Consider the following 24,182-nt stretch of genomic DNA (forward strand, 5'->3'; position numbering starts at 1 on the left):
ATGAAAAAAAATCGTTAATAACCAAAACTGTTCTTGGTAAGTTACCTTTTTACTTCAAGTATGTACCTGAGATAACAGGTAGGCATTGCCTCCTATAGAAAAAACATCACAAATGCCATTCATAACAGAGCTGTATGTGATCTATAGTGTCAGGAGTTCAGTAGGCAAAGGTAAAGTGTTGATGAATTACCTCCACCTAGCTGCTTCTAGATGCAGGGATTATTTTGAAGCATGCAGGGAAGGGAGCCTGAGCTTTATTTGAGTAATGTTAGAGTAAGAAAGAGATGCATAGACTATGTAACAGAAAACTGAGAACATGCTTGTTAATTTAGATATAACTTGGAAAGCAATAGCTGCTATGTTAGAAGTGCCATTTAGGGCAGCCACAAAAACACGGAAAGGCAGAAGTGAAATTAATCTAGATGGCTTTGCCCTGTCACAGCAGCGTAATAGGCCATAGTATGAAGTTCTTTTAAGAAAAGTAAGCCAAACTCTCAAGCAGAATACTCAAATGAAGTATCTTCAGGAAAAAACCCTTGAATTCAGTATGATTCCTGTTGCAAGGAAAGAATCAGTCAAGAATAGCCTCAGTTCTAGAGGGCAGTCACAAAGTCTTGAACCATGGCTACAATGTGATCAACAATTTCTTCGTTGAAATTAGCATTACTTATGTGTAAACAATTATTTTCAGAAAGTAAATGAGAACTTGCCCATCGAGGGCAGACTTGGCATCTCCCTGAAGAACCTCAGAGTACACTTTATTCATTGGACTTTTGCATCTCTGCTTCAGCCCTTTAGATAGATAAGCCAAACATGAGGTACACACCTCCCCAGAACAGTATTTTTTTAATTTTAATGCTACAGGGATAAACATCAGTTCAGCAGATCTCAGAGGCAATCTATTCCTGTCCTCATTCCCCATGCCACAATAGGTGCCCTAGATCAAAAAGTATTTCCAGTGCAGCTTTGGCTGACTTATTACAGCTTCTGTATCTACAAGCTGCTCATAGTTACACATGGATTATATTCAGGTCCATTTTTCAGCAATATGAGTATGTCCAGCCATGGTCCCACTTGATTTGTGTACTGAGGCTGCTATTCTTCAGTAAGTCCCTAACACAGATTCTCAACTCAGCTCTTCAAAGCACATTTAACATACAAGTTCTTCGCAAGAATAGTGTGTGTACACCCTCCCTTGCCTTAACTTGTATCTATAAATCCAGTGGTGGTTTTTTTTTTTCCTTTTCTCATCACTTTGGGAGTCTTAATACACTTTTCAACATCCCACATCAGCCTTTTTGGTTGCCATTAAATGAATAAGAGTAGGAATTAATTGGGACTTGATTTGGAGTCAGCTTTCCGCAGTGTCTGTGTGTGTTTCAGAGGGAAGTCTGAAATACTTGCTCCATCCCGCAAATTGTGTGAACTAATGGAATTGAGAGGAGACTGCACTTTCTCTGCTTTTCATCTACCCACACAGTGGACACAATGACTGCCCCTGGACTAAGCCCAATTTACTATTACAAAATGGTCAAGTACTTTCAGAGGACTTGGAATTTTCTCTTCAAATATACAAACTGAAATTGAGAAGAGCAGTCATACTACTAAAGACATTTTCAAATCTTTTAAGCAATTAAATCTAACTCATAGCTAACAAACACTTGACAGAAGCAATTTGAGGATCTGTAGTTTTCATTGTAAGATAAGAACAAACTGATGGAAAGAGTGTGGAGGAGACTTGGGGTATTATCCAAGCAGCCCAGAAGGACACGGTAACTGAACACCTACTATACATTCATTTGGGAAAATACTTAAGCGCTCACATCTAAACAGAAATGGCAAAACCAGTATATTCCATAACCCATATTCAATCCATTTTCCTAGCTTTTTCAAAAGAAAAAGATTCAGAAACAAGACACAACTATTATACAGTAATGTAAACCAGAATACTGTTTCAGGATCCTGTAAATGTTATCTAAGAAACAGGACACATTAAAATTAAAAAAAATAAATAACCTGTCTAGCCTTGGACATCATTCAAACCCATTTATACACTCTCAATAAAATTAAACTAAAGATCATATACAATCCAGAAGTTATATGGCATAGGATTTTGGATATAAAAGGTAAAAGTTAGTGTGCTTCTGGGCTACCAAATTTTTATGGAGGTTTCTATTCCATAATCCCAGTCTAGATCAGGATTTCATGACTGCTTTATTTTATAAGCACAAAATGACAGGAATTACATTTAATCTTTTATATTCCTGGTTACCACCTTCTGTAGCTGAGACTCTTGAAGTAACTGAAAACAATCTTCATTTTATTGGGTCCAACTCCCTCATCGCTAAAGAGACTGGGGGCACTGCCACCACACAAAGCCTAGTTTGAGGAATACAGCAAAATGACATCTAAATTGTCTCTGCACACCACCAACATAGCTAAGGCAGACTTGCTATTTACTCTGGTTTGACACCTCATTAGTGGTGGACAACTGATCCATACAACTAATTTTTTAACTATATTTTTTAACATGCTAAAACCGAAATGATGTACTTAGTAATACAGCAGCTTGAAATGCTGCAATACTATTTATATAAATATTAATAATACGTAACTTAATATAGGCTCAAGAACAATAAGCTACAAGATAAAAACATAAGCAGTGTAAGTTTTCCACTTGTTTCTGATATTAAAAACTAAGCAAAAGAAGTTTGATGCTTGGACACAGCATATTGCTAAATCAGAGATTTTCTATCAAGAATTTACTAGGGTGTTACACATTCATGAGCATTACACAGCCAGCTTAGTGAGCTATTTCCACCTTAATACAAAGTTTAAGGTACTTTACAGGCCTAATTTGCCAGCATAATCCATCACTAACCAAGGAAAAAACAAAAACTGAAAAGCATGGCAACTAACAAGTAACTGGTCCAAGCTAATGTACTGGGCACTTAATACCAGAGACTTGCTATGTTTGTATTAATAGCAAGTAAAAAACCATTCTGTTTCTAAAGAAACATGCTACCAAAAGCCAATCCCAGGAGACACGATAGTCTTTCAGTCTGTCATTGAAGAAAGACTGTAAAACAGATTATAGTAAGCTATTTGCCACAAAAACAAAACTCCTATTTAAAAAGTAAATAGAGATGCAAGCTATAGAAGTGACTAATATTTCAGATATCTGAGTTATGGAGCAACTGCATCCACATTTTCATATTCTCACCACCAACAAAATTAATCCAAAAAAGTGAAACGAGTACTGAGTAGTTCAATGGCCATAGAAATGTTTTCAAAGTAGTTAACACAATGAGTTATGGATATATAGAGAGTGAGGTAAAATACCCATAACTTACTATTCAAATAGAATAAGCAGATAAACAGTTTTAATGAAACCTTCTGGGCTTCTAAAAAATAATTTAACTTTACTTGTAAATACAGGAAGTCAAATTACTGGTATATTTGTCATAAATGTGTACACTAATTTCAATAGTTCAGTAACTGTATAGCCTATGCATTTCTGTGCCTCAGACTGCATCTGATCCAATCTGATGCATCTGATCTTCTGCTTCCCCTACTAATTCGGCAGACACCAAATAGAAAACATAAATGCTCACTCAATACTGTCTAGCTAGGAGACCTTTAACAGAACCTAAAGACTTCTCTGAAAATGTGCATTAGCAAGTAAACAGTTACTTTAATGGTTGTATACACATGCAACTTTAAGCACATTAGTTTCAGTAGCTTTCTTAGACTGAGTGCAGCAGTCTGATTATAACACTTTTGCTTTAAGATAAACTTGAATTCAAGAGAAACAAACCAACCTGCACTTAGACTTCCTGAAGGTTTACTTGTAGTTCCAAACCCAAATGATGATGCTCCTGTGGCACTACTTCCAAAGGCAGAGCTACTTCCAAATCCTAATAGAATAATAGCAGAGACATACAACAAAAAAATTACAGTCACAGCAATTAAAGACACATAGGTTTGGGGTGAGTATTCTAAACCCAAACATAATTCAAAGAATTGTTTGTTAAATATTCCTAAGATTATTGCCTCAATAGTAGTTTATTCTCAACACAGCACTGCATTAAGAAAACAATGCAAACAGAAAAGCATTGGAGAAAAACCACTACTTCAAAATACAAAACTGAGTAAAGGAATAGCTATAAAAACAAGTGAAGTAAACTATCAGAGTTTACAAAATTGCTGTTGAATTGCTGTTAAATTGGCAAGAAAATGGTAACCATATGGGCCAAAAGTAAGAAAATTTAAACACAAGTTATATGACTTCTATTACAGAAAGCCTCAACATTTATCCACAACTCAAAGAAAAATTCTCTACACTTGAAACAGAGTAAACATTTCCTTGAGTTTACATTTGCCTTATTTTAGAGTCATCACCTCCCCCAGGTTACTGGGGATCAGTTTTATCTAGGAAACCACAAAATAGGTTAGATACAGAATAGAAACAGAATTTCACAATATCTAATGGGAAAAATAATCATATAAAGGGCAGCCATAAACATATAGCAGTAATAAAACTCATTGTTAATTCTGTAATTGACATTTATGATTTCTTAATATAAATATTTTGAGATTTCAAATTGTGTTATTAATATGAGATCATTTCAAAGGAAAAGTTGATACTTGCAGTTTGAAATAGAGGCCAGACAAAAGGAAGAGTGAGAGAAATATGTTCTCTGATTTTGGCTGTCTCAAGAGGTTTTCAAAAAGAGAACAGTATTTGTATTTGAGGAAATTATGCCCCCATCTTAAGTGTCAGGGAAAATCACTTCCATTTTACTGCAAATTGAGCCTTTACCATTCCTTCAACGAAATGACTTTTAGATTTTAAAACTAGTAAGGATTAAACTTATCTGAAGAGGTCTTCTCTAGTCTTCTGCAATTTTTAAATCAAGTAAGTTTTAAGGATCTACAATGGCAAGTATCATTAGGATGTAAGACAGCTTATTTAAATTATACACTCTTTTGTCTTACCTAGTTTGAAATGAATTACCAATGGTCAGGCAAGGTGTCTGTAAATATTTAATGAAGCATAAGATCTATGTGCTACGTATCTTATATACTAAATGCAAAAGCCTCTGTGTTTATCACTGACAAAATTCACAGAATATTCATCACGGAAAGAGAGCAAATTTCCCCAATTAAAATGATGTTTCAAGAGTATACTTTAAAAATTGTCCTGTTAAAAAAAACAGCACAAGATAAAAAAACCCCTTAAGTACTCTTTCTGTTGATTTGTTTTCAAGAGCACCTGCAGGGTATTTTGCACGTATTCCTTTATTCTTCTACACTTGCTTCTATCAGTCTTCATTTGTCAAAAGACAAATTTTGCAAATTAATACAGAATAGATGAAATGCAAGCAAATGCTTTCCCCTAAGCAGAAAACTAGTAAAAAAAAATACAAGTTATGCATGTAAGACAAAACTAGAAGCAGTTGTCCACCGAAGAAAATGTTCTTTACTTTACATTGGCAAGATTGGTGAACATATATAAACAATCTTTAGTCTACAAACTCTTTGGTTGAAAAGGAAGAATTTTATGGGGTTTTTTTAAGGCATTTAAAACATTGTGAGAACGACCTGGTCATTCAGAAGTATTTTTCTTTTAGCCCACTGTTGTCAGTTATTTTTCCTGTTTAGGTGTACAGACTTTCTTTTCTCTGAAAAAGCTTAAAATTTGATAAGGATGGACACTGGTAGATTTAAAGATAATTTCAAGATGATCATTTAAGGTAAAATGGATGTAGCATTCAAGTTACATCATCTTTCCAATACCAAGTGATTTTTAATTATTTTAAATACATTACAACACTGATTCACATGTTCGGCTCATAAAAAAGGCAAAGTGTAGGGATGCAGACTGAGGCTGCAGGGGTGGATACAATGAGAAAAAACACAACATGTTATGTTTGTGCTCAGCAGATGTAACACTTTTGTTTGCAGATCTCCTACAAAAGCTTCAGAGGAAACTAGTGTCTTTTGACTTGCACTGTAGAACCCCCTGACCTAAATAGATAGGAAATTTACATGCAGATTAGATTCTACTAATCACTTAAATTCTATTTGTAGATTGACTGCTGAGAATTCATTACGTTTAAAATGAAGAGGTCTACATGAATTTTATAATTTTTTTATTACCACCTACTCTTTCAGAGTCATGTGTCCTCTTGGAATATATTCCCCACCAGCACTATTAACATTGTGATAAATATTTTTCCCTCACCTTCAAATGGTGCTTTTTCAACTTGAGAAGGGATTGTTTTTCTACCTCAGCACTGAGGGACAGAGTGACAGCTAAAGCAAGTATATTTTAGCAAGCAGGATCCCAGAACTGTAGTAATTTTTTAGCATTTATTCTTATCTTAATCCAAGCAGACATGGGCCCCTGTAGTTAACAGTGGTACATACAGGTGAAAAACTTCTATGGATTAGCTACAGCATGATCCAGTGTTTCAGGTGCCTAACTTTCACATATGTAAAATTAAGTCAAGTTGTAGTTACAATGGGATGTACTTGATGTACTTCACTAGCTTTAAGAACAGAACTTCTATATGATTACCCCATCCTGTTCATCTTTGGTTTTCACTACAATGGCTTATTAGCCTTAGTATCAGCCTCTGCAACTCCTTCTGCAAGGCATGAAGAAGTTTGGAAAGTGCAGACTGCCAAATTGTAAGGTCTTTCCCTGAAACAGATCTTCTTAGTGGAGTTAAAGGTTTGCAAGAGATTCAGATGTGCGGTATCATAATTCAATGAAAGATTAGAAAAGTTAAAGTGTACCTCCAAGGCTTGAAGAACCTAAGCCACTTGATTGCAAGCCAGTGCCAATACCTGAGCCGAATGGCGTTCCAAAACTAACTCCCAGAGATGGCTGTGGCCCTGGTATAAAAAAAATGAGAACAAACTTGCCTTACTCTTTCATAGCAAAGAGGTCCTTTATTTATTTATTCAAGTATTTGATAATGTGAACATCATTGCTTTCAACAAATCCCATTAAGATTCCAAACTTTACCTCAAAATTCCTTACTTAACTGTCTGCCTCTATGTCTACCTGGTAAAAATCTTAGAAAACACTGATTGTAATAAGGTGAAACTAGTCAAAGGTAGTAACATGATAATAACATCATTTATCTTTTTTAATAATTAACCAGTCTCACCTTAAACTTTAAAACATTAAATCAAAACCTTGAGAGAACTCATAGGTAACAACATTTTGCCACCTGTATTAATGGAATCAGAATAAGGGAAAACCTTCAAATTCAAAGCACAAGAACTGACACTAATGTTACTAAAACTATATTACCAAAAGTTAATTTAATAAATAGGAATCTTCAAAACTACTCAAGTATTCCATCCAAGTTTAAACAGAACACTAAGATAAAAAACAAGACAATGACTTTATTTTATTAAATTTATTGTTCATTTTTAAGCAAGTCAATTACACAGTAACATGACAATTCTTTTCCACACAAGTGATAACTGAGTTCTGTTAAGCTCTGCTACATAACACCATTCAAATAAGGTAAACTAGTCAAACCACCTGTTTAAATAAACATTTACAAAAGGCACAGTTCTGTGTACCTTAATGAATTAGATACATTCAAAATTTCAGAGTCAGCATTTGTCCCGTAATTTGAAAAAGTTGACAGTACTTCCCCTGCATATTCACACTAAGACGCAGGACTGTCAAAAAGCATTTTCAGTCTGCCAAGATGAAATTTACAGCCTCAGTTTCTTTTTTTTTCCCTTAACCTTGGGGAGTAAAGATTCAACTTGCTAGCCCATTACTAACACATTTTAAAATAATTAGTTCTGATAAATAATTAATATATTTTGACAGTTTTCACAGTACAATCTTATATTCCTGTCTTTTTCAGTTTTCAGTGCACTAGTTAAAAAGTTTAACCATTGAAGATAAAATACAGCGCCAAACTCTTAATCCAGACATTCACACCTTTCCCCAAGACAGCCTTCTCTATCTTTGAACACACTTTATGCTGTATCTGTGAAAGTGATGATTTATTCAAATATTACTATAAAGCTCAGCTGACTTCACTCTTCTTCCTAAACCACTACCACATTTGGGCTTATTTTCATTCAAAATTTCTTCCTTCATACTACAAAGTTTCCTGTTACTAATATTTATCTAGAGTTTTAAAATGTAAATATTTCAAGCTTTTAAAATCATTTCAGTATTTCAAGATTTAAATGGAAAATTATTTTGAATCAAGTGAAAGGCACTGTATATCGAAAAGTAACATTTTTGCTAGGAACACAAAATGCTTATGTGATCCAAGCTGAATGACATCTGTATACTCAAAGTAGTGTTAAACTAAGTTTTAAGGGCAACTAAAGTTAGCTTTCAGTCTCTGCTTCGCAGGGAATAGTTGGGAAACCCAAGCTATTTTTCAACTAAAAAAAGTATATCAGATGTTGTAATTACAAATTTTCACATACATTTCAAACTAAACTTGTTTACATCCAGTTTAAATACTGATACATCTACCTAGCAGCTCTTTAAAAATAAGAAAGTTGTTATCAATAAAAAGAAACAAAAAACCCTACACAAATCGGTCATCTAAAACTAAAAGAACCCCAAAACACATATCCAGTTCCTTCTCAAGTGCACAGGTTTCTATCTCAGTAGGAGGCACTGTTAGTGGAAGACCTTAAAACAAAACACTACAGTCCTCCAGGCCAAGTTTTTTACCAAATGCAACATACTTTTTAGAGCCAGTAAAAGACATTATTCTAAAACACCTCAGATTATATAAAACAGGACCTTATGCCTTAGGCTAACAAGCTTTTCACTGAGCAACAGCATACGGTATTTGTTGATTTTGTACCATAATGTTCTGAAGGCATAATCACTACTTACAGTTTTTATCAGTAAACATAATTTTCAATAGCAAAAAAACTAGTAATAAAGATTCTTTGATGCCAAAAGTACTAGCAAAAAAAATGGCACTTCTGGCTATTATAGGTATGAGACAAATTCTTTTTAACAAGTATAACATTTTGAAACTTGATATATTTGCTCTGTAGAGCATTTCAGTTTAATCAATAGGACCCACTACAAAGAGTCCAGACAGGTCAGACAGATTTCCTAAAGTGACATTCTGCAATTTCTTAAATCACAGCTGGTGCTAAGAGTGAACAAATTTAGTGTCACAACTTCGATCTGATTCTGACAAAGTAATACATTGACTACTTTTAACCTAGGTTAATATCAAATTACACAATAAAAATTTTAAGTGCTATAAAGATTTCAGTATCCTTTCATTAGCACTTCAATCTCATACCAAGTCAAGTCAAAACATAAGTGTGCTAATAGCTTGATAATGCTTTGACTAACTCTGCACTTCACCAGTTAAGGAGAGAGTAACTAAGTTGTTGGAGGGGTACTTTATTTATTTTTAGGGGAGGAGGAAAGGTGAATTTGAAGAAAAGCATTTCTTTAAGACAACTTAGTCTTAATAGAAAAACATCAGTTTCAGCCTCATACATTTACAACTTTTATTTCACTAGGCTTTAATTTCCTTTAAAATCTTTTACTTTAGTCCCATCAATAATAATAGGTAGAGTAGCCACTGACATTTTAAACTTCCATGCTATTCAAGACTGCTCAGGGAAGGTGCAAGTGAGGCAGTGGTTAAAACTCTAGCTGGCACAAAAGCATGACCAGCCGCACTGCTACCAATACAGCTGTGCTCAGAGCAAAAGTGCTAAACTAGGGAGAAAGGTTGTGTGCAGACAAGACTTAAGCATAATTTTAATAACTCTAGCTTCAAAAAACTGCACAAAAATTGTGCTTCAGTGTGCATGCCACAGTCCTGGTGTCCTGATTATCCATCCCAGGAGACCAGTGGAGCACATCTTTGCTCCCTTTCTTCCATATGCCCAGAATCCACTGGCTTTATTTATTTCAACAGAAGCCAGACATGTCTTGGCATACTGAGGAAACATAAATAGGGTGCATATCTACACCCAGGAACTGGGGAAACATTCCCTGATCCCACAGCTTAGATGTAGCTACTAAACTTTTGACTTCTGAACACAAATTTAAAATAAATTATTATTAATCTTTTTCAGAGAAAGAACAGTAACTAACTCTAAATTAATATTATAAAATAGACTTAACCGTGTAAACAAATATTTTTTTTTAAAAAAGACTAACCAGCCTGATCCCTCAATACTAGAGTACCATATCTTAGATTTTTAGTCAAAAACTTTAAAGCCCAGATTAATTTTCTTGTTTTATTCTTATCTTCAAGAACAGCAACAGCAGGTCAGGTATTACAGAGACACCCTCTCCCCCCTTTACATACAACTGATTTCAGTCTTTTCTCTCATAACCTTCTATCAACCCTTACCTATCCCACTCTTCAGTATCTAGATCTTGCAAAGAAATATGTGTTATTTTAACTTCTAGCAGATAGTTTATCAAAGTCATAATAATATAACAGAGTTAAAACATGCAAACATTTGCAGTTTTACTGCAGCAAATGGTCATCTGGAAACTCAAACAAGGTAAAGGAAATGAAGAGGAAGCAGTCTTTAAATATTTAGATTCCTGCAAAACTGAAAGAATAGATTCTTCTCTTTATTCACTAAGAGTAAAACAGTGGCAGCTTTAATCTGAAGCAAAGAAGTTTCAGGTAAGTTGCTGGGAAAAAGTCAAGCACTGAAATGAGTAATTTAGGAAAGATGTAAAATTTTCCTTTCTACCCAGCTTTTAAGACTTTACCTCTGAAATAGTTCAGGCCTGATTAATCCTGCTTTTGAGCTAGAGGAACAGAACACATGACTTCAAGTTCCATCTAACTATTTTTTAGGAGTTTTAAGTACTCTTGAAGTGCCACTCAAAACACCAATCTAATATTTCTCCAGGTCAAGTGAGTTGCATGGAGGGTAACAGTATTCCAAATAAGTAGTAAACAAATTGTTTTCTACTTTTGTTGGCGTGTTTGACATAAGTTAATGGCTTTGTTCTATCTGCATCACTTGTAGTTGGCACGTTTCTGGCTTTTCAAGTACTATGCTAAAACAACCAACCAAGAAAAAATAATCCCAAAACCAACCTACACACACTCCCATTTGCTCCTTACACTACAAAACGTTACAAAATACCTCATGGTATAAAGTCACCTTACCTCAGGTGTGTTAGTACAGGTCAATTCTGCCATTTCCCCTCACCTCCCTTCACTCCTACTCCTAAGATAATATGAAGTCATGCCATAAGTGGCATCAATTTACTGAAGTTATTAGCAATTCTCTTGAATCTGGACTAGGAAGAGCAAGTTCAAATCCCTCAGACCAATTCATGAAAATGCAGGTCTAACTTTACATGTGACATCCCAACTATATGACTTTCATACACAACTAATCCTGTAATGACTGTGTAGCATATTTTAAAAAACATGAGACAAGAAAGAAGATGAAGGGAGAGGGAACTACTTTGGCAACATTAGGCTGCGCAAGCCACGCTTCTATCTGTATAAAAAACCCTGAAGCATGACATTACATTATCTCATGTTTTCTGTTTAAAACCAGACTCTTTTACAGACGTCACTTCAACAAAATTTCCATGGATTAATACAACAGCAACAAGACAACTGTGGTCTATGATGGAAATTTAGAAGAGAAACATTTAGTTTTGTCGCATTCAAAATATTTTGGCATTATTTGCCTTTTAAACCCCTCTCTTTGCTGTTTGTACAGGCCAGGACTAGAAGCACATGGTGTTTTCCTTTACAGAGAAGGCAAGGACAGTCTAATAATTTGTCAAACTTTGGGTGGTTGCTGCATAGGTTTCTAATGAAAACCATTGAAATTATGACTGCTGTTATAAGACAAGAGAAGGAAGAAGGTGCTAGAAAGACTTTCAGTACACCTATGATAAATAACATTTTAGAAAATAAATGGTAGAATGAAGTTACTGAACTTCAGCAAACTGAAGTTAAGCTTTTCATAATTTGCTGACAGATACATATCCGTGTTCAAGTAAAATTAAACAGAGTTTATCTTATTTCTGTTAAATGATTAAATATTAATTCAATTCTCTACATTCAGGAATCCCTCTGAGAAGCGTTGGTTAGTATAACAATGTCAACTAAGGTGCCTTAAGTTATTTCCTTTGCCATATGTATCCATTCCTCAATAGCAGTGGGTCATGCATTTCCTGTTTTGGTCTCTTCTTACACACATGCACACACAGAACCACTGATAAACCTACTTTCTCAATTATTTATTTGTAACAGTAGAATGGACAGCAAAAACTGCTCCAACATCACCCTGACAAAGGAGTTGGCTATAAAATAATAAGCCAGGCATCTGTCTTCCTATTCTACAGATGTTTGTTCCACTATTCTTCCTGTTCTACAGCATTTTTCATTTTACAGTTCCAAAGTGCTATATAAAAATGCATTATTAATTTTACATAAGAAAAAGGTAATAGGCATTTAGATATTCTCTCCTCACCGATTTGAAATAATTTACTATAACCATACAATTCTGGAAAGAGGCTATACTATGTGTACTCAGAGATGTTAAGAGTGAAGACTCACATTCCAAGGGGTAAGTTAGAACAATACAGTAAATATCACTAATACAAGTAAATTCACAAGATTAAGTATCTGCTGTATAATTATTGCTAAGTCTACCCTGCATTTTTCTATTGGCTATGTATCTGTAGCTTTGCTCATCACAACGTTTAGATTTTCAGTCTAACACAAAGGAAGACTTCATAGAAAATTTTACACAAATTTACTATTGTAACACTAATAATCTATAACTTGAATGCACTCAGACCTGTAGCAGGCTGTTGCTGCTGAGTAAGTGTTGCAGCCATCGCAACGGCTGCTGCATTTGGTATGTTGCTGAAAGGGGTCGGTCCAGTGGTAACACGTGGCGCGCTCTGCCACTTCTTAGCTTCTGTTCGTCTTGCCTCAAACACATCCATGGCATCTCCCAGAAAGGTTTTCCTGTAGCCAAGGTATTGGTCTTTGAGCATCTGAAGGGGTGGGGGGGAAGCCATTTTAGTTCAGTGTATTTGACATAAAACCTTAACTTAATAAGGAAAGAGACACTGAGTTATAATTAACATTTCCTTAAGAAAAAGAAAAAAGCCCCCCACAATCTGAAAGGATCTAGTCAGGCTATGAGCTGGAGAAAATTCTTTTGCATCAGCTACAGCCAGAACAGGTTCCTTAAATTCTGCAAAGCAGTCAAGCATAACAGACTAACATACTGAATGGTATCAAAATCTTTCAAAGTTGCTGTAAATCAGCACAATTCAATTTGTATCACCTTATTAGCTGACCTAAGAGGCAAAAAACAGCTACATTACTAGTTTATAGCATAACACACTCTTCTTCAGTGCTACCTTTTCTAGATGGAGTTTGCTTTTGCTCCCCTATCACTTTCACCTGTGTTTCTTTCCTTCCTTTCACTCTTGCATTTCTTTCTTCACACAAAGCTGAAGACGACACCATAGCTTTAGAATTCACTCTTGTTTCTGATGCATTTAATCAACAATGTAGTGCTGTGCAAATGCAATAGATCATTCTGCTTTAGACTAACAAGTAGCATAAATCTGCTGTCATGTCTCTTCCCCCCTCAAAACCCCACCTTCTGTGGCAACACCTGGCTTGACCTGTTTGACATGAAACATTTCTATTTGTCACAGATGAGGGAACTATGGATATCTTAGGTAATATGAAAAGAATAAATGGCTTCAATTACAGAACTGATAGAATGATTTCCATCTTCTAACAGAGGATCTTTAAATAGAATAGATTTATTAAAGACAAAGAACAGAAGGTTCAATTGAATTTTATGGAAGGCATTCTATGTCTGTCCTGTTCCTGGCTAAGGATATGCTTGTTTCCAAGAAGAGGAGATTACAGTCCAAAAGTTGTGACTCAGGACTTGAACAGCTGTAATCCTAAACTTATCAGCAACAGCAAGAAACACACAGAAAGAATGACCTCATTATCACATCACGAGTGCTGTCTTTGGAGAGAAGAAAAAAAAAGACATTTGTACAACTCTGATGAGGTTTAATACAATGCCACACTGACTGCCAAAGGAGCTGACAAATGCCATTAGACATTGTAGAGCAGTTCTTAAGGCTAATCTATGCAGAATGATTTAATGACATTCTCTACCTGAACTGTGCCCAAGCACATTTCACTCTTCACTGACCTTGGATGCAGAATGTATCTGCATGTTCATATCATATATGATATAAATATATTTAATAACTAGCCCTGTGCAAAGATGTTGCGTGTCATTTTTCTACAACTTCAGACCTTTGAATCAAAGCGTATGTGCAAACCAGAAAGCCTACTTCAGACCAAGGAATGAATTGTCGTCACAGCTCAGCCTTCACTAACATCAAATAAGGCAGAGACAGCAGCTTCAAAACTGCTCTCCTCTAGCATCTCCTAGTCGATAAACTAAAACAGATGGTCAGAATGACAAGACCCACTTAAGCAGTACATTCATTTTTCTGATTTTTGACACTTTAGTTATAATTGTGTCTTTCAAAATATCAGCCTTCATGTCCACCCACTAGATTAAATCTCAAAAAAAAATCCCCAGAAGAAAGAAAGATCCTCAAACCAACTCCTTGGTTTCAGGCAATAGAATACTTTTTCAGACGAAGTAAATATCTTTCCTATTCAGTCATGCTGATATGGTACTGAAGGTATTATTGCTTATACTTGCATACTAATCCAGCTCTTCATATTGAGGAACAACAAAAAAATGTGTCATCACAACAACCACTGCATGAGTTCAGGCTACACTCAGATCTAAGAAGCAAAGAGCCCAGAACACATTTAGAATCCTTTTTGTGTAATTGTGCCAAAATTATTGAAGAGCCGATGTATTCTGGTACAAAATATACAAAATATCTGGTACAAAAAGCAAGTTCACCAAGAGCAACACAAGTATCTGAAGGCGGGTAGTTGTAAACCAGTGAATATCCATGCTGACAGAAGCAATGCAATGCAAGGAATCTAGTTCATACAAGATCCTCAGTATTTCTAAACTTTATTCAGGAAAAGTAAAGTTTCAGATGTTTAACCAACTGGCAATATTGTGCAGAAGAAGCTTTGAGAAGGAAACAAGCAGAAAATTTACCAGAGCTATTCCCTTTAACGAAGTCACTTAGAAACAATCCCAAACACTTGTACTCTTCCCCAAGTTGGTTTTTTTGTTTGGTTGTTTTTTTTATAACAGCTCTGATTATCTCAAGAAAAATTATGGATTGTAGAACACTGAAGTTTTGTGACTATGTCCAGAACTGTAAATGGGAAATTAAAGCCAGAGTCCATGACGGAAAAAACAAGCCTAACTAGGACCTTTGATACATTAGCATTTTCTCACAGTAGTCTCTTTTTTTCCCCCTATAGATACAATTTTCCATGAGAACCAGGTTGAAAAAATTAAGCCAGGACACTATTTTCATAATTCTTTGAAATGTTGAAAAATGTTATATACTAATACCTACATTTTTTTCTGTTACCTATTTGAGTAAGAGCAGGTTTAGATCATCTTTGCTTGAGATCAAGAGGTCATTGGGCCAAAAGCAAAACACATAAGCATGAACTCAAAGACAGACATTTCAAAAATTGATCAACAATTAAAAAGGAAAAGGAGTTAAATGAAAAACATTAACCTAAATGATTGTGGTCTGTTGCTGTCATCACTAAGTAAATAATTCAAATTAGACATCAGCTAAACAAAAGTGGTTTTTTTTTTAATCAAAGTACTTCTCCAGGACAGTTTGAAAATTTTTTAAAGCGGTTCATTTAACAGAAGAAGAAAAAAAGAATACCTGAAGATATAGTATATTTTCAAAAAGCGACTCTTTGTAGTTCTTTCACTAAATACACAGGAACACATCAAAACAACATACCTTTACGTTTTCATGTATTGATTGAAGTTGTGCAGCTAAAGCTACAAATGTTTGATAGATTTTCTGCATAGCCATAGACAAATCTGTAAGAGGCATATAAAATACTGGTAAGTGACAATCCTACTACCAGGAGAAAAGATTTAGTGTTCATACTGCAGTAAGAAGCCCGCCCAAAACCCATACAGCACAAATCACGAAAACAATTGCATGAGAACCAGTTAATGTATACAAGAAACACAGAATTTGAGAGCAACTGGGTGACAAGTCACCCAAGGACTGCTTTTTGAAAGGGCTTCAAATTTTATTTTGATAAGTACTCTTTTCTCAGATTTATTTTTATATACATGGTAATTAATTTCCTAGGATTCTATCATTTAGCAAAGCTAAAACATATCATTTATCTATTACACAGGTACATTTTACCTCATTGGTTTTTACATAGTTAAAAACAGATTTTCTTGTATATATTTTCCACTCTGACTTAAAGCACAGTTAAGTGTTCAGTTGATTTTGCCAGAGAGCAGAAGAACGGAAGCTTTACTGACATTTTAAAGACATGATTAACAAGCATCACAGGAACTCATTCTAGCTCCACCTACAAGCGTATCAAACAGGAAAACACAATGGGGAGCTTCTTGCCTACATAAAGTCTTAGGGTTTAGGATATCCGACTTCCCACACAGATATGGAAGTGTTTTCAGGGCACTGACCCAACTAATGCAAAACTTCAGTATTAAAGGGGAAATCTCAAAGGTTTTGGCAAAATGAGGCATCTGCTGACAAAAAATGCTTTTTTGAAAGAAGCACTGAAACAATGGACCAAAATTGAGGACAGAAAAGTATTGAAGTGGTCTTTCACTGAAAACATCAGCTTCTGCATTTCCTCTGAAGGATGCCTATAACCTGCTGAAATGCAAAGAGTAGCTATCAAGTTCTTGAAGATGCATAGGTCTAGCAATGATTCTTGAACTGAAAAGGTCTGCCTCTCCACAGGGTAATTTCTCCATTATAATTTGCATTTCTTCCTAAAAAAGAAAAAAGCTGGGGAATAAATCTCATGCCAACCTGCAGGGCTCTGGAGGCAGTGGTATCTAGGAACACTGGCCACAAGTTTCCAAGAGTCTGGAGACAATTTATTGATACTGAACACTAGACATTTCAAAATTTTCCAAGACATTCTGGGTCATGGTTTCCTGCATGGTGAAGGCTACATATGCAGTACAGTGCTGACTAGATCATTTGCTGACAGTCTGAACACAACAGATTGAGCCTTGACTATACAAGCAAGGAACCTTTAGATTATAGCAGAAACTGCTGAAAAACCTGAGGAAAATCTGTAAAGGCAACCCTCATACTCTGGACAGACAAGATAACACAGAAAGATACAGGACCCTCAGGATTCAGATCTTCCATACTGGAAGCTAGGTCTAGACAGTTCTCTTGGTTTTGACTTTATGAAGTCCAAAGTCTAGGCACCATCCTGTGACAGCAAGATGTTCAAGTATCACTTGGCACAGTGCCAAAAGACATGCACTTGCAATCACTGCTTATTGCAGGACCTGTACCTAAACATGGCCCAAAAGATAAAATTGTTTATAATCACAGGAATAGTGACCAACCAGAAGACTACTGTCCAGAGGTCAGTATTCTCTGACCAGAGAGATTCTCCCAGGATTGAATGATGTGGCAGCAAACAAGACAAGTCTTCTCAGTTGGCCAGGGCTGAAGGCAATACCAATAGGCTCCAAACTAAGGAATAGTTCCCATTTTGATCCAGAGCTGGCAGAGCAGACACCCATATTTGTCTGGTTAGACACCCCAGTGCAAGACAGAAGGTACCAGACATCAGCCTTATAATAACTAGATGCTGAAGGGAGGGAGATGGACATAGCAGATGTCAAGATAAACCAGGCTTACAAATTGCACCTCAGGAACTGGATCCATCTTAAAAAGCTCAAGAATCTTTATAAATTTAACCTTTAATTCCAAATCTAGACATTGAACAACTGCAGAATCTATCTGAACACTTATTTCTGTACATTAAATAAGAAAAGCCAACAATAATAAACAAAGAGATTACTTAATTTTTTCTTACAGTTATAAGATTTCTTATTTTTTATGTATGAAACATTAAAATTAGAGCATTTACCTTGTGGAGTTATGTGTGAATTATTTGCTTGAGTAGCAAGATGATTTTCCAGTTCTTCTATTTGTTGCCTGTATTGCTGCAGCTGTACTTCAAACTGCTCAACCAAGATTCTGAAGTAGCTAGAAGAGTAAAACAATGAAATTCTATGATTAAAGATCACTAGTTTGCCACTATTTTTTTGATCTGATATATATTAACTGTGAATTTTCATTTAATTGCAACAGTTAAGTTCTGACATTCCTGACAGCCCTCCACTAGTGGAAAGAGTGAAGACTGTATTTCTCCTGTCTATGAAATACAGGTAAATTATGTGTAGAAATAAAACAGTGACCCTATGAAGCATTCAGTACAAATGGTGCAAAAAGCAGAAAAAAAAATCATGTTATGAAGTTCATAGAATCATAAAATGGTTTGGGTTGGAAGGGACCTTTAAAGGTCGTCTAGTCCACTCCCCCTGCTAAGCAGGGACATCTTCAACTAGACCAGGCTGACCAGAGCCCCATCCAACCCCTTCTTTAATGTTTCCAGGGATGGGCCATCTACCTCTCTGGGCAACTTGTTCCAGGGTTTCACCACCCTCACCGTAAAAAATTTCTTCCTTTTATCTAGTTTCAATCTACCCTCTTTCAGTTTAAAACCATTATCCCTTGTCCGATTGCTACAGGCCCTACTAAGTAGTCTGTTCCCATCTTTCTCATATGCCCCTTTTAAGTATTGAAAAACTGTAAAAAGGTGTCCCCAGAGTCTTCTCTTCTCCAAGTTATATTATTGCCTATTTTTTACTAGTAACAATAACTCACTCTGCTGGGGCTGTATTTTCATGCTGGAGACCAGGAGGAGTTTTCTGTGTTCGTAACGCTATTTCTGCATTCTTTAGCTCCTAAATAAATAGGGAAAGTTAATAAAACAAGGTTCTGTATGAAGCGATCAAAAAGAAAAATAGCTATAACTCTACCGTTCATTCATCTATAGTATTTTCTTCATAAACTTCTTTTAAGTTAACACTATGATGGAATCTGACAAGAAATTATTTGAAGAATAGACTGCAAGAAAGTTGGAGAACTGCAAATACCAACAGAAGTTCAGGGAAGGAATAAACAGCAGCACATACTGAAAGGACATTGAGCAGTCAGAAGTTGAGAAAATATCGTGCTAAACTGTCAGAGATAAGATTAGTTTCTACTGTACTTCAGAAATCCTCTTATGATTACTGATAACTAGGGGGGAAAAAAGCAACAGTCAAGTGCAAAGAAGTAACATACCTAAAAAGAAATAGAACAAAGGATTATTTCGCCTTTGATTAACTAGTTCAAAAAAAGTCCTTCTACAGAAATGATCTTTTTATGCATAATTATAGCATACACTTCTGTTTAATACTTTCTAATAACTCTACCATTAAGAAATTAATGCCTGGTGCTGCAATTATTCTCAACTGCATCATTTACAGCAATATGAGAATATCAGTAATAAGTTTTTGTTTTCACAGAAAACTGTTGGCAAGGTACAACTATAAAGTATTTTATTTTGGTATCACAAGATACAGGAAAAACATGAACACTTACTTTAGAATAAAATATACTTATTTATATAGCAAGCAGCCTTGACATGCCAGATGAAATAAAAGCGGTACAGAATTTATCTTGAAAAGCACTTGCATCACAACTTGAGCTCAAACTGGTTGCACAGTTAAGATACAGACTGGTGGACAGTTGTGATTCAAGTTCACTAAATGAATAGTAGTGCTCGTTAAGATATTTTGGTCCCTGAAGAGTTATGGGGGTAGGTTTTGTTTTGGGTTTGTTTTTTTTTTTTTTAAGTCAGAAGAAAACATTTGCATTTCCACTGGTCCAGAGTCCAGCATGTTGTTACAAATATGTCTTCACTAGCAGTTGAACATGTAACTGAAACTGAAGTTGGCACACATTTCCTTCTGTTGCCTTTGCTGTGCAGGAGTGCTTTCCCGAGTAAAAATCCTTTTATTGCTGTTGTGCTTATCTGAAGATACTGACATCACAGACTTCAGGCTCTCCCAGTAACGTCAAGTAGATGAGAAGGGATTCAATTTTCCACTTTGTTTACAACTGGTTTAGTTTGGACATGTGTGTTAACTTGACTGATAAAGGCTAGTTATCCTATGTGAAATAATCAACATTATCTACGTAACAAAATTTATATTCAATTATACCTGTGCAGTTTCCACTTTCAGCTTGTCAATATTAAGAGTGTTTCTCTGTAATCCACTGGCAACTACAGACAGAAGTTGTTTCAAAGCTTTAATGTCTTCCTGTACTTTAAGCATTGCTTTAGAAGACATTCTACTAATTTCTTCCTGAACTTGTTTTTGCTCTTTCACAAATTTCCTGAGGACAAGAAAAATGGGGTAGGGAGAAAAGAAACAAAAAATTTTCAACCTGAGGTACCCAAGTGTTTACCTCTTGGTCACGTTATTTAAATAGCTATTAATTTTTCCAAAATCAAGTACTGAACAGTAAAATTACTGTATAGCATAGTATTATCTTATCTCCTAGCATGCTAATACTGTAAAAAAACCACCAAAAAACCCTAAACCTCAATAGCAAGTGTTCAAACATGTTATGCTGAACCCTGACAAAGATGTATATCAATTATTTCTTATATATCTATATAATAATACAAAGTATTTATACAAAAGTGATTACTACTTTAAACTCACAGATGCAGTGACATACAGCCTCTCTGACTAGCCTACAGCCCACCTCCTCCCTGCCTGAGGGAAGGCTCTTTTGCAGTTCTCTCTATTCCATATGAGATCCACAATGCACATGTAATAGGGACATAAGGTTCAATGTGCAACAGGCTTAATACTCCCAGGAATTGATTCTCAGAACACATTTGTTGGGCATGCCCATTTGCGTAAATGCATGGGAAAGCATGCTGAAAAAAAAACACCCAAGACTTCAGCTACTAGAACTATTCATCTACTCTGTTCCCAAGGTTGACCCGCCAAAAGGCCTTGGGCTAGTAAGTTAAACTGCATGCAGTCAGTAGCAAGGTGTTTTTGTCGCAGAGTATCAACAACATACAATATTCTAGCTAATCAACTATCATAAATAAAAAAACCTACTTACTGTAAATTTTCTACATCCTGACAGATTACTGGAGGTAGATTTTCATCCTTCAGTGCTTTGCTATCTCTACAAGAGACAACGCATGTTTAGATGGTCCTTTAATAAATACAGTGAAAACGTTCAAGTGACTGATTACAGTTTTCCACCCATGCCACAACTACAAATGATTTGGATTAACACACACAGATACTATGCCAGGGTCCAAGTCTGTGGTGTAAGCATTGTACACATTTGCAGAAACGATTGAGACCACATGATCAGTCTATAGCAGATGCCAGATAAGCTGTAGGTATTGCATTTGATGGGAAACTTGCAATGTTTAAAATGATGAACCCAGATTACTAAATTGGCCATACTGCAAAAGCTGGTTATTTACATTTATGCCTTTTTCAAGATTGAAGTAGTAGAAAAGCCAACATATTTAGTTTAGCTATTTTCTAATAAGACATGGAATAGAAAGAAAATCTGACACTTACTCTGGTCTTGTTCCTGCTTTATCACCTAGAAAATAAAAACTGTAGGTCAGAAATAAAGCTTTGAAGAACAAACAAGACAATCTTAATGAGATTTTAGGGAAGAACTAATGATTATAATCTGTTTCATTTTTCTTGGTAAGAGGAACAGACTAGGCTAGCTATAAAAGAAAGGTTTTAATTTACTCCCCCTTCACAGATAAGTATCTTTTCAAGAACAATGGTTCAACAGTTGAGGTGCTAATTTCTTGGCACAGAGTAAAGCAAAACATCTTGTGTCACTACACAAGTCACTACAAATGCAAAAACAACTGCAGTTGCATAAGAAATCTGTTCCTGCTTATGCAACCACAACTCACTTAGACCTGCACCACAAAACATTCCAGTTAAATTCAGCAATAGCAGTCTCCTCTCAAATAGAAAGTCTTCACCGACTACCCATTGGACTTCACGAGGAATTCTGTTGTTGAAAGGTGTTACTGCTCACCTACACACTCCAAACTACGCAACTGTGGATCAAGATGTCAAATGCCTCCAAGTAACAGAACAGAGCTGAAACCAGTATCGTGCCTAACACAGGCAAAGGCAGCAACTGCATCCCATACTATAGCAATCTGCTGGATGCCATTCACATCCTCACTTCCCTCTTAGTGGCAAAAAGTAGCTATACAGCTAACGCTAGTGCCAGAAACATTTTAAGCTGCACAAGCCAATGCTCCTGCCAGGAGAAGTTAGTACTTTTAGAAGCAACAGCTACTTAAATTGTCTGCAGACTGTCACCCAATACATTAGAGAGCTTGGAGTCTCACAACCATTCCCTAATGCCTTTTGCTAAGGGGAAAAAAAAGTCTACACAAAATTGGAAAAAAAAGAGATATAAACCCCAGAATTTAGGACTCCTTTCTCTGACAATAACCTAAAAATTAGGCAGAAAACTAAGTATACTTTGCTTTCTCTCTCCAGCCACCTTTTTTTTTTCAGAACAATACTTATGAAGTAAAAGATAGATTTGAAATCAAATTTTGCTACTTTCTCAGCGAGTGCTCCAGTTTTCACATTTTTTACATTCTTTTTAGAAATGTGAGGAAAATATGTATAAAGAACAGCTTCTTTTCCTGCAGCCACATTTTAAAGAAATACTAGACACTCAAGTCTTCAGTCTCCAGAAGGAAAAGCTTTTATAACCAATTCCAGGAGGGAGAACACAGGTGCTAGTCCTTATCTGTCCTGGGATTCCTAGGGCACTTTTCTTTGCTAGCCATATCTCCTCCTTCCTTTTCTTCATGAAGGAAAGAAATAAAAAACATCAAAACCATCACCCTCAGACCTTAACACATTTCCTAATATAGCAGTACAAACAGTTGTACTGACAGAACTCAGCAGCAGCACACAGGTAGAGATATTTGTCAGGGCTACTTAAGCCAGCACTATCCATAATGGGAAACATTCCTAAAGTAAAAAAAAAAAAAGACACAAAACCCACTCAAAAAACGGTCTCCCTTGACATTTCCCACTACTTGGCTAAGGGATCTCTGCTTATCCTGACAGTGATAGCCCAACCCACCCAGTTCCATTATGCAACATGTGGGGAATCCAGGTACTCATTCAAGTTTCCACCCTAAGAGCTGGGCAAAATGATGCTGAGAGATGTCAGGCTGAAGTAGATTTTGAGTCTGTGGTTCTCTGGTCCTCATTTTAAGATACTTTTATATTATGGAAGTGTTGTGATATCCTAATATTATAGTAATGGAAACCCTGTACGAACCTAGGAATCAGGTTTTGCACCACTCCCAATTTCAGTAATAAACTCCAAAAACAATCAACATCATGCAGAGCACTCCACTTTGGACAGTAAATATGCCATCTCTTCTACACATATGAAGAACTGTCTCCTCAACTTAAGTTACTCTGTAAAGATGGTTTCATAGAGTTCCCATATTTTCTTCTCTTTTAGCTACTGGTATACCCAATTTAAAATCTGGCTCCTGAATAAGAAATTGAAGTATTGATTCCCTAGAGAAAATACATACTTTATAGTCAGCTTTAGTTAAGCTTACTCTGGAAATATAAAAGCAAGAGAAATTAATAAGTGCCCATATGTCAATGCTCAATATTCCTTTACTTAAGTACTTTAAAGCTACCACAGAGGTAAAGTTTTTGTAACTGGTTTTAACAACTCAATAAAATCTATCAGATAGAACTACGCACCACCAGAAATACAGCTTTGAAGAACAGCTAAAACAAAGACATTTTTATTGTGCAGGCTTTCAAAAAAGATACCAAGTTTAAGATCTGTTACAGTTGGAGAAAGCTGGTTTCAAACGAGTACTTTTCATATTCGCAATGTATTATTTACACACAGCTCTGCTCCCCCCTCTAGTGGCTATTTGACATACAGGTGTTCAGAAATCTGCCACAGCTTTTCAGCAAGTGGCCCTGTGAGTCTTCGCTCCTGCATGGCTAAAGGGTTTACATCGTGGTTCTCAAGTATGATATTCGCTTAT

The 24,182-nt window shown here is 35.8% G+C and overlaps 1 protein-coding gene across 3 annotated transcripts in view; it reads right to left on the bottom strand.

The window, feature by feature from the left end:
• NUP58 (nucleoporin 58) overlaps positions 1-24,182 on the bottom strand; it is a 37,425-nt gene that overhangs the window by 3,638 nt on the left and 9,605 nt on the right. For all 3 annotated transcript variants that reach the window (XM_074815989.1, XM_074815988.1, XM_074815987.1), the window contains 9 exons: positions 21,682-21,706; positions 21,206-21,271; positions 20,284-20,458; positions 18,899-18,978; positions 18,099-18,217; positions 15,950-16,032; positions 12,835-13,036; positions 6,805-6,903; positions 3,822-3,917 (listed from right to left, as the gene is read on the bottom strand). In XM_074815989.1, the coding sequence (XP_074672090.1) occupies positions 3,822-3,917; positions 6,805-6,903; positions 12,835-13,036; positions 15,950-16,032; positions 18,099-18,217; positions 18,899-18,978; positions 20,284-20,458; positions 21,206-21,271; positions 21,682-21,706 (945 nt within the window). The remainder of the gene's footprint in view (positions 1-3,821; positions 3,918-6,804; positions 6,904-12,834; positions 13,037-15,949; positions 16,033-18,098; positions 18,218-18,898; positions 18,979-20,283; positions 20,459-21,205; positions 21,272-21,681; positions 21,707-24,182) is intronic.

Source organism: Strix aluco, chromosome 2 (assembly GCF_031877795.1).
Source record: "Strix aluco isolate bStrAlu1 chromosome 2, bStrAlu1.hap1, whole genome shotgun sequence".
NCBI lineage: Eukaryota > Metazoa > Chordata > Aves > Strigiformes > Strigidae > Strix > Strix aluco.